The 12,244-nt window shown below is 42.0% G+C and overlaps 1 protein-coding gene across 1 annotated transcript in view; it reads left to right on the forward strand.

The window, feature by feature from the left end:
- The window catches only part of SORCS3 (sortilin related VPS10 domain containing receptor 3), a 213,052-nt gene that overhangs the window by 166,168 nt on the left and 34,640 nt on the right, over positions 1-12,244 (forward strand). Inside the window, exons 8-11 of the mRNA XM_053451030.1 lie at positions 8,673-8,762; positions 9,584-9,763; positions 10,310-10,456; positions 10,768-10,870. Coding sequence (XP_053307005.1) covers positions 8,673-8,762; positions 9,584-9,763; positions 10,310-10,456; positions 10,768-10,870 — 520 coding nt within the window. The remainder of the gene's footprint in view (positions 1-8,672; positions 8,763-9,583; positions 9,764-10,309; positions 10,457-10,767; positions 10,871-12,244) is intronic.

Below are 12,244 nucleotides of genomic sequence, written 5' to 3' on the forward strand. Positions count from 1 at the left end.
TTGTGGAGGACTCATTAGCAGAGAGAGTGGTCTGTGCCAGTAGCTGCCCACCAGATCTCCACCTCATCTCAGGTAAACCTGGACTTGTTGGAGTTGGGTTTGCCCTGGGTCCCAACATGCAACATGAGGATGATGTGGAACTTGGCAGCTGTCTCATAGGGTCCCCTAACAGCTTCCTTAGTCCGGTGGTGGTTTGTACCCAGACCTCTCCAGTAACACTCCGTCCCTTCAAACCTGCACACCACCTGCTGTTGGAGGGCATCTGGATATGACATCATATCCCAATTGCCCAACAGAAGGCAGCATACAACTTGTGGAGGACTCATTAGCAGAGAGAGAGGTCTGTGCCAGTAGCTGCCCACCAGATCTCCACCTCATCTCAGGTAAACCTGGACTTGTCGGAGTTGAGTTTGCCCTGGGTCCCGTCATATTTAAAGACAGCCTTGCAACAAGTTTTCCTCTAATCCAATATTTGACATAGTTATATATGTATGAGTTCTCTGTAAATCTCCATCACTTCTCTAATATATTAACTGCTTTAATGTGTGCAGATGTAAATCAGGTTCCCGTAAGCTGAAAAAGATACTGATTTACTGTAATCAATGCAGACTGCCCAATATTCATTGCAAGTTGTATTTCAATTCAAATATTCTACAAACTCTCAACATTCTCCATAATAAATATTGATAACCATTTGTTACAGGATCACAGCAGTAAATGTGTCTCTGAAGTCACCATGGTAACAATAGCTAATAGTTTCACTCTTAGGAGAATGCCAGCTCGTCTCTGCAAATGTTGATTAAAAGAGATCCGTGTTAGAAAAGTGATTCTGGTGCAAATTTTGAAGAATCAAATTATCGTCATGCCAACCGATCCAATCAACGTTAACATCCTAGTTCTTCCTTTCTGGTAAAACCACTCTTCAAACTTTGTACAACGTCTTTTTATACATCACCCCCCATGTTGGGTGCTGTCATGGTGGACATTGCTATCTCATGTTGAGTTAAGTTGACGTTGAATCTGTCTGTTGTCTTTTTTTGTCAGAATCAGCAGTCGAGTCTGTAATACGAGTCCATTAGTGATTACTCATGACTGTTAATCATTGGAGTTGTCAAATGGTGGTGGAGTTGGTCATCCAACTGGGCAGACCTATTGAGCTTAATGGATTTCTAGGTCATGTCGAGCTGATTTTGTTGGAGACCCTTTTGCAACTTGATTAACTACTTGATGACAGCCGGGTTTATCTTAAGAGACAATTTACAGATGTTTTAGAAGCTTTATGGGGGTTTGACAGGGAAGTCATCTTTATAAAACTTCAAATGTTGGTGAGCTGATGATCAAGTTGACTTTCTTAAAGCAACCAAAAGTTGACCAAAGCAACTCAACCGTCCATTGAATAGTCCACAAAGAAATGGCACTTAATGGCGCTTAATGATTGTTCTTTAGGCCTTCTACATTAGCAGATGTTGTTCAACACTTCATTTGAACTTCTAAGCTTTGGAAACAGATTTGGCCAGCCAGTCCTCCAAGCCAGAGCTGTGAAACAAACAAACAAAAACTTATTGACACATTGTTCTTCTTTGTGTCAACCTCTTTGTTTCCTGTCTCTTGGGTAGAGGAGATATCAGTATTCACAACCATATGAGTAACTTCAAATGCTACCGGAAAATGTGTTTGGAGTTCAGCACAAAGGACAGCGACTTTCTAGTCAACAGAGGACATAGGAAACGAAAAACAATCCTTTGACCTATTTTCAGATTCAGAAATATCTGCTTTAAAGTAGAGTTTTGGACTGTGGTATCCATAAGAATTATAAAGTAAAATGAAAATGTAAAACAAGAAGCAGACAGCTTTCAGACAGAGTTCATCCCCTGCAGTGTACACGGCTATCTGAAATCCGTTAGGGTCGGGGGACGTTTAAGATATCGGTCTGAATAATTCTTAAGTCAATAAAAGAAATCTCTCAAGCATTGAAAATCCTTTCTGTTAAAAATGTAGCTCTTCTGTGCCTCGTTATGGAAGCCAAGGGATGTGCGAAAGTCCTACTACGCCCCATTGGCGTGAGTGTCGCTTCAGTAGATACATGGCCATAAGCGTTCAGCACAGATGGTTGGTTAATGAGGTTGGTGGCCATTTGGGTCATAAGATTTGGTCATATAGGGATGGGGGGTTTTACATTAAGTAGGAGAGGTAGGTGGGTTGGTGTGGGTAGAATTAATCTTGCAAGGCGTAGAGTTCTTCTGGTGATGAAATATCTGTATCTGTGGAGGCTACTTGAACATCAGCAGAAAAACATTGTAACATTAGATCCCTTGTGATAGGTAGTTCTCTAGCAGTATGATATTCTGTATGGATATGAAACGGTGCTTAAAACCATCAGGGTTAGCCCTGGGTATCAGGGTTTTACTCTTAGGTTCCTATGGTGAACGGGCCAGGTTCTCAGGGTCACAAAGTCCTGAACTGACTCCTTAATATTCTACTGTGATAATATAATGATATCTGATATATTCTATAAGGGAAGGAGCAGCGTTGACCCCAACTACTCCCTGACTTCATGTCCACTCGTTCCCTCTCTGATCTTCATAGCCCTGCATAGGAAATTCCGCCTATTTACCTTCTTCATGCCTATAAGTAGCAAGAGAGGCAAAGCATAGGTAGGAAACTCCTAGGTACGATAATGTGGCCACTAATAAGGCATATTAGCCATAGAGCATAGTTCTGTCTGACCTCTCTCTGTCTAAGGTCCACTAGAAGGTTGATATTGCCCTAGCGGTGGGCCCTGTCTGTTTCTTGTGCCCCCCACCTGCATGTACTTCTGCTAACATAGGAGTAAACCCCATGTGGCCCTCTATCATCTCAGCTGTTTGGTTTAGGGTTGTACGGTACGGCCAGCGCCCTCTTGCCGTTGCCCACTGCCTTTGGATTGCCGCCAGTCATCGAGGGCTACTATAAACGCAATGACTGCATTCTTGTTTTATTTGTTTTATTTAGAATGTTGGAAACCTTGCACCTTTTATTATAATGACACAAGCTGTTTCAGTGTTGACACAAAGTGAAACGCGCCGGATATTTTAGTTATTCAAGGTGTCGCGCATGGTGATAATTTGTTTTTATGCGTGCAGAGTTGCTCATTTTGTTCCTGAATACATCGCACTCCGCAGAGACATGTACAGGTCAGGAGGTGCGGAAATAAAAAAATGTCTCTAGTAATTTATTAGTACTAAAAAAGAAATGTGTAATTCGAGTTTTATTCCAGTCCGCAATGGTCGGCGTGAATTCATCAGATATGATTGAAGTGTTTAAAGTATCTGTTATTATCTCGGAGTTTGAAGTTTTTGCATTCGCGCGAGTGATTTTGGAACACAGCTTAGTGCGGACGGCACAGAGGAGCCATCAAATTACATTTTATTTAAAAGAACAAAAAAAGTATCGTCGCTGATTGAATTGTCTATCGGTAATGAGGATCGCCAAGGTCATCGGCAAGTTGCGGCAGCGGCGGTGGGTTCTGGGAGACCAAGATTAAAGCTGTCGTTGGGCACGGGCGTAATCCAAACAGAAAGGAGAAACCTCATTAAGAAGTCTTTTTTGGATCGTGTTGTGTTGTAACTTTAAAATTGGGCTTGAATGTTAGTTGTGTAAGAAATCGTTGGAAGCAATCACAGATCAACGCTGATTCTCATCAGGGGTCACATCAGGCCAGTTCCTTTTAAAGTTGAAGTCCTACTGTTTTTGGGGGGATTTCTGGAGATTTTGTATTTATAGTGTTAGTAAGGTACCCACCAATGTGCGCTAAGTAGATTTTTACTACTTGAAGCAGAAGTGCAGGACAACAGAGGCTCCCTTACGTCTTGGTAAATCTAGTGTTCACTGCAGATGACACTAAGGGCCGGTTCTAGATACGGCTGATGTCAGTCTGGCCCAGGCTGACCAAGCCTAGGGCAGCAGGTCCAGGGGCTGGCAGTCCCCCTTGTTCAAAATTGGGGGACAGATCGCACCCCCCCCATTGCCCTGCTCCTCACAAGGGAGATCCTTTAAATGGTAGATTTTCTAAGATTTCATAAATTCATTAAAACCAGTAACATTACCGTTATTATTTTATTAGTCATGTGATCATCTGGAGACGTCTTGCTCAGCTCTCTAGGATTCCGGACGTCTTCTGCGTCTTCTCTACCCTCTTATCGTTGAAACACATGATTAAAATCCACACATAGTAACGCCGCGGTCTATATTAAGAGCGAGATATCAGGACTCGCCGTACATTTTGCATCTCGCCGCTCTTTTTTTTATTTTTAATTCTGAGAAGCAGTGAAATCGATCCACGCAATTTATTTTTTACTTCTAGCTCCTTAGCCGCCATTGATTTTTTCTCTCGCCAATCAATTGCTCAAAAAACAACTCATCAAGGCGGTGAGCGTCCAAGGATTGGTCTGGTCCGAAGCCTTTATTGAGCTCGACATCAAAAGCTTATTAAAACTAAATAGTATTAAGACATTTACTGATATACCTGATATCAAGGTGGATGCTACAGGTGATCACTCTTTGAGACCTGAATCCCTGTGTCCCCTTTTTCCTCCCATGATGCCCCTCTTTCCTGGGACCTCAGAATGTTTGCTGGGTAGGAGAGGATTATGGGGTTCAATAGCCATGAAAGCCCCAATTATTTGTATGAAAATTGAACAGTGTCCTCCTGGATCTCTGGGTTTTACCCCAATCTCTGGGTGGAGGGGCAGATTTTCAGAGTCACACAGTCTGGAGCTGACTCTCCTCTGATTTAATGATACTCGAGCATCACAATTGGTGGTTTTTCTCCCTGCTATATTACAGCTGCAATCCCTGCTTGAATACAGGTGACTTAATTCATAATATTTTTTTCTAAGAGCCATTATTAGGACCATTTGGTTGCCACCATTAGCGAATATTGGAATACCCTAGGATCAGCTTTTTTAGGGCATTCTCTGCTATGATCTAACAATACCTCCTTAAAAAATGTCCATCAGTGATTACGCACAGACTCAGCTACGTTGCGACACGCCCACTCCCTGCCCACTCCCCCGCCCACTTCCCATCCAATAAAAACATGTGCCCCACGACGTCAGCCGGACCGCCCACTGACTTAATTGGGACCTCCTACCAGCATCTCGCGAGGGGGCTCCAGGTAACCGGAGCCAAAAAGTGCCTAGTTATTGCAAACGGAAGAGGGCAATCACCATGGAAACCAGTGGACTGTTCCTGCTGTCTGCTCCATAATGCATTTTCATTAAACTCGCCCACATATCCAAAACACCCATATTTACTTCTACAACCCTCATAGGTGGATCTGCCACACATTCATGCTACCCCTATGTATTCCCAAATAATAAAAAATAGCTAATTATCTCATTAAAAAAAAAGCCAGAATGTGTTGGGTGCCCTGACTTGGCTAAAGCTTTGTATCTTCGTCAATAATTTGTGATGTCCCTTTAAATTGTCCAATTAACCCCCTTTTCTTCGGCTAATCTAACTAATGGTTTTCATGACTATAGCCCAGTTTTCCTTGGAAAGACAGATAAAACCAGCTCAAGCCGCGTGACAGAATAATCTTGGGAAGACAGATGTGTGTAATAGCAAACAGATTTGTCCAAGAAGATTCATTCCCTTTGGCCTGAGGCCCAATTAAACCCGTAAAAGCAAAATTCCAGAAAATTAGATTAATGAGAAAATCATTAGCGAGCGAAAAGCTAGATAATTTTGCAAGAACACGACTGATGATCACAGAGCAAATAATTGGATGACATTCATTAAATCTACACTAAAACAGAGGATTTAGAAGAAAAGCCGCCCTAATCCAGGGATTTACGAATTTGGCTACTTTTCTTTAAATCGTATTTTTTTAATCGAAGACATTCTAACCCTTTACTTCGTTGGTATTGCCAGCGTGCCGTTGGAGGGGGCCACCTGCACATGGCGAGATTGACGAGTACCCTTGAAGGGCTCTAAAGTTTCTTCTGAATAATGGAATCCTTGTTTTTCAAGAAATATCAGCTACATCCAAACTTATGGCCTCTGTATAAGCCTCTACCACTTCTGCTGCGAGGCTGCTCCACTTATCTACCTGCTGGCGATGGGGGTCTCCAGAACTGTCCCTAATACTCTAGGTGAGACCTGACCGGAGCTCTGTCAAGTGGCAGCTATAGAAGGGAGAAGAATCCACCTTTGGCTATTTACCAAAACCTGATCCCGATTGACATTGGCCCCGTTAATATAAGACCAGGCTTATTGGCCGTATCCGAATACCCTTGGATGCCATTGGCATCAGATGCATGACGTCACTGTTGATGACATCATAATCTTGCAGGAAACAATGTGTTTGTTGGTATCTTTTCCAACCAGTTTCCTCTTATTTTATCGATGTTTTTATTCCCATTTATTAAAAAACTATTACGTCCCGCATCATTATTTGCAAAGTACCCTTCATTCCACCCTTAAAGTTCTCCCCTACAGACGCTCCAATCCGACACAGATTGCCGAGGCTTCTCACGTTTGCCGACTACATCTGCAGTCCTGATACAGTTCTTAAGATCCAGGCACTCAATCCTCGCGGAGTTCACCCTATCCGTCAGACTCCGTGCCAATTCCTCCAAGTAATACTCTGAACGGAGACAGCAGGTGCTGCGGCTCTTTATTTTTCTTCTTTCAATATCATATATAATATCTGTTTTCTCCCTAAAGCGACGCGGTATTACTGTGTAACGTGTTCTGTTCTTAATGGGATTGAGTTCCCCCAAGATATAGCTTCACGACATCAAACAGCTGTTCCTGGATTCGAAGCTTCGTACCGTTGTGTTCTGTGGTCGCAGTCTCTGCCTTTTTTTATGTTTCAATTGAATGAAACCTTGAAAGTCATTTTCCATTCGCAGAAGAAAGAAAAAAAACATTTTTTTTTTTTTTAAATAACCATATAAGTGGTTACTTAATAGGAACATGCATTAGTATAATGGAAATGCCTATATATGTTGAAATGCCATTTGCTGATGGTCTATTCACTAAAGAGTGAGTGCACTCGCAAGAAACAACACCGTACACTCGACTGGTGGGTAGGGAAGAGCTGAGTTGATGGAAGTTGAAAAAAGTAAGCCACTTGCAGACTTATTAAAGGGACGGTGTAATGTCCTCGACAGGCCCACTGAAGAAGAATGCATGCCGACCCCTCCCTTATGAAAAATTACTGCAGTTTTTCTGAAGTTTTTTGGACTTTTACTGCAGTATTACTGCACATTTACTGCAGTTTTACTGCATTTGTACCTCACTGTACTGCAGTATTACTGCACATTTCCCGCACTTTTTTTTTATATTGCAAACCTACAGTTGTACTTCAATGTACTGCAACTTTATTGCATTTGTACTTCCGTACAAAAATAACTGCAGTAAAACTGGAGTACAGTGAAGTACAAATGCAGTAAAACTGCAGTAAATGTGCAGTAATACTGCAGTAAAAGTGCAGTATTGCAGTTTTTTCATGTCCAAAAAACTGCAGTATTACTTCAGAAAAACTGCAGTAATTTTTTTTGTAAGGGCTTTGTGAGGCTGCCCTGCTGCAGAGGGCAGCCTCAGAAACTAATCTTGCCACTGATTGGCTGCTTGAAGCTGTTATCCTATGGTTTAAACTGAATGTGATGGCTAGATGGTCCTTTAAACCACAAAATCTAAAATAAATGGGGGTCACCTGGACTTCCTAATAAAAATGGCTCCCTTTGGTATGGTAGGTGACATGGGTGTTAATAATAAAGGTCACCTATCATCTCCTTACCCCATCCATTGGTCAGTGGGATGGAGGCAGTAAAAATATATAAAAATACCCAATAGGAGGCATGAGGCGCGTCCTGTAACTACCCTTCAACACCAATCTTGGGCTCAGTTGGGACATATGGAAATTTACTCGATTTATGCACCTATTAGGAAGGAGAGGTTAAATCCCCAGACGGACCCCATGCCCCGTCTCTCCATCCATCCATCCTGCCGGTGGACAAGGGGTTACCAGGAAGATTGTTGGGTTCTGTATCTGCCATGTTTTCCGTTTGAGGCTAACCTTGTGGTCGCGTTAGACTGAGATGTTGATGGATATTTGTTGATGCTGACACTGGAGACACTCGTCTGTCCAAAATACTCTTTATTTATTTGTGGATTGTATAGGATGAGTCCATACCGGACTTGCTGTCCAAAGGAAATCCAGATCAGATCCCTGGGGGGTTATGTATAAAGAGCAATTCGGCCGGTTGTAAATGCAGAGCGTTCATTTGGTTTCCATGGTGATTGCGAATAACGGGCTGAATTGTTCTTATTTGCCATTAAATTCTATTTTTTATTATGCTTTTAGTCTGTACATCAGAGAAAATGAGGGGAATGGTTATTGCCGTCGGATTCTATGTTTTTATAGTAGAAAAAAATCTGTTAAAAATCATTACCATGCATGAGTCAAGTTAATCAACCTACACAAATTATGAATAAAAACATTGGGTTTTGGCCATTTTTCTTTTTTCCCCTTCTTTATATATGTTATTTTCCATGTTTATGTAACATAATTTTCCAAAATATATTTTTTTTTAACATCGTATGTTTTTGCATTTCCAGCTGCTTTTCATATGATGATATATGACCTCATATTAACTCACATTGTGAATTTTCTGTATTTTCAGGCAACCTCTGGGGGGCGAGCCAGTTATTACGTGTCATACAGACGAGAAGCTTTTGCTCAGATTAAACTTCCGAAGTATTCCCTTCCGAAGGTAACACACAGCGTTCCGATTCCATTGTATCCCATGATAATATACAGTGAGGGCAATGAAGTTACTGAATCCACCTCTCACCAAGAGGGTCACTATGGGGATGTTTCTGGTATATTTTACCCAAGATGAAGCATTTTTCTCAGCCGTCCCAGATCCATTTGTGCTGTTTGTGTTCGCAGAACCATCCGATTAACCCTATCCTCGCTTTAGTAAGCGTTCAGAGATGTTACCTAGACCCTCATCAGCACTGAGATGCTCTACGCCATGTTATTCATCAGCACAATACCTTGTTTATTTAAAGCAGATCTGTCACTTTTCCCAAATCTAACATTTTTTAATTCTTTACGCTAAACATAGTTATGTAAATGTTATTTTAAGACTAAAATAAGCGATATGGCCTTAAAAATCCAGTCAATGTAAATACCATGAGGGCAGCCATCTTACCCTCCTGTTCTAAGTATCGGTATTATTATTCCTCCACATTGAGCTATCCCTCCCCTATTGAAAAGTTGCTGTTTGTTGCTGATTGGTTTCTTTGTTGAGGAAGGAGAAGGAAGGGACCTTCGGCACAGGAAGTTGACTGGATAATACTCGTTCAAGGCGGTTTATGGCTCTGGAAGGCCGTAAACATGGCTGATTTATTAAAGCTGTATGTAGTACATGTCCTCCCACTGTTTTTTCGTTAATGTCCCATCTGAACCAAGCACGGAATAGTGTTGTTTGCCCAGGGAACTGCCAGAAATGCAAATTAGCCGTCAGCTTTGGCCCAGTTGCAGCTACTTTATCATACAATGAATGATCCGCTTTCCCTCTGATGACAGGACATGCATATTATCAGCACCGTCGAAAAGCAGGTATTTGCCGCCGTCCAGGAGTGGAACCAGAACGAGACGTACAACCTGTACATCTCCGACACACGCGGTGTGTACTTCACGCTGGCCCTGGAGAACGTCAAAAGCAGCCGAGGACTTGAAGGGAACATTGTCATCGACCTTTACGAGGTATTCGGCAAGGTCATTATACGACGCGCCCGGGAGATCACGACTGTCCAATCAAACAACAAGCATCTCATACCCTGTTTTATCTAAGCAGGCAATATTTAAAATTTATGAAAGTCTAATATGTGTCTCTATATTTCATAGGTACAACTTAATATTCATTTTATATTTATCCTAAAATTAAACATTTTTTTTGAGGCTTAGCACAGAAACGGGATAATACGCTACGATCGCTGCAGTCCTAGATTATATACATTTTTTAATTTCTTTATGTTTTTTTTTCCAAATTCCATTAACATCTGAATATTTATGAAGCTGGTATCAAAGGTCATAGAGCCTTTTGCTTTGGTTAATAAATATATATTCTATTAAAAGTCTAATTATAAAATCAAGTTTGAGCTATACAATGGTGATTCTAGAAACATGGATATATGTTGAAAATGCGTATCCTTACTTTCCTTCACAATAAATGAATGTGATATTTTACTATAGCGAGCACTTTGTTTAACCTGACCTGTTTTTTTACCTCTGTGCTCACTTTTTTCCTAGGTAGCAGGGATAAAGGGGGTATTCCTGGCGAATAAGAAGGTAGATGAGAGAGTGAAGACGTTCATCACATACAACAAAGGCAGGGACTGGCGTCTCCTGCAGGCCCCTGACACAGATCTAAAAGGGAACCCCATCAACTGTCTTCTGGTAAGTACTTTGTGAAAGAACCTAATAAAACGTTGTATTATAAAAGAGCAAGCCAGAGTTCAAAATGGCGGACGTAGAAGCTAAGCGAACAAGTGAAGTAGATTTTGGGGAATGCGTTTTGGGTATTGGCATATTGGTGCCAGAGAATCTGGTGGGAACTTGTGGACAAGGGACTTTATGGTAATTTGTATCGAATGCATCATGGCGTTTAGGTCATGTGGCTGCTTGTGACATCACAATGTGTTTCTAGTACCTGTCATAACTTATTTGATAGACCATAGACAATAGTTATTTTTTGTCTTTTGTTACAGCCGTTCTGCTCCCTACACTTTAATCTCCAAATGTCAGAGAACCCGTATAACTCAGGAAGTATTTCGAGCAAGGCTACAGCGCCATGGCTCATCGTGGCTTCAGGTAATTGACTTGCCTTCCGCTTGTTAATGTCTAATGTTCTAATGAGGAGCCCCCACCACCCTGCCAATATCTTTGTAATAAAGTATTAGGTATGTCAGTCATACATATTCAAAGCTTTCTGTTCATAGTCATTTTGTGTTACATACCCATGATCCTCTGGCACTCTCCAACCTCATAATCTGGAAGCTTACTAGGGGTTGGAAGAATGCAGGGATTCACTCACACGGAACATATTGTGCTTTGTAATGATGTGTAAACAGATGCAGCAAATGGAGCCTCACTGTGACCTCATTTTTGGCAATATGTGGCTTCACGTAAGGGTCATCTGACATCATAAGAGCATATAAGCACCCCATTTAGGATGAAGGCCGACTGGGAAAGGTGACATTAGAGCGCTGTGGAGAAGGAAGATACACATGGAGGGAACAACGAAGTAAGGTCACCCATGGAAAACACCTACCTGCTAACCAGGAAACACTGTAGACTCACAACTGACTTCACAACTATTCCACCAACGGAAAAAACAAAATGGCGGAGGTTCCCCTTTAATGAATGCAAATAAGGATAGGGAAGCACTTCCTATAAACTAGACCAATGGTGAAATACAAAAAGAACGGGTGTTTTCTCCGGGTCTCCTGACACTTTCGCAGCTCTACCATCATCAAACGCTCGGGAAAAGTATGAGATATTTGAGTATTTTTGTAATGTCAGTTAGCCTTGGCTCTGGCCGCGGAACGGGTGATGTATATTGGAAATAAAGCAACTCATCAAAGTTATTGGAAAGGCCTACAGCAGATGGATTGTTGGGCTCAACAATTTCATATAAGATTGTTATTGGTATCAATTCTTAGAGAACAAGCTGTCTTCATTAGTTGCAACATCTCCTATTTCACTCTAACAAATCTTTTTTGGAGTCACCGGCTGGGGAACAGACGCTTTTAGAACCGACAGCATCATGAAATATTATAGAGTCCGTTGAGTAAACCCATAACATTTCAACCAATTTGTGATGTAAAGTGAGATTTGTCGGAAAAACAAAACTTTCAGGATCTCCAAAATATATTGGTGCTGGTAGAATGTATATCGTTCTGCAGAATTTTGTGACGAACCGGAGCTCCTAAACATACGCCGGCAGCTGCCACCAGGGGGTACAATCAGTACCCGTGTATAGGGCAGGGGCACCTTATCTGTCTTGGGCCCCCGAGTGGCCTGCTGCCCAGGACTGGCCCCCACAGTCCACTGCATAGGACCGGTCCATCACGGCCTGCTATTTGGAACTGGGCCCTTGCGATGGGGCCACCAGGCCCTATTAACAGGGATTGGGACCTGGTGCCCCCATTGCAAGCATGGGGCAGGCTAATAAAAGGAGCATTT

This window comes from Spea bombifrons, chromosome 11, assembly GCF_027358695.1.
Source record: "Spea bombifrons isolate aSpeBom1 chromosome 11, aSpeBom1.2.pri, whole genome shotgun sequence".
NCBI lineage: Eukaryota > Metazoa > Chordata > Amphibia > Anura > Pelobatidae > Spea > Spea bombifrons.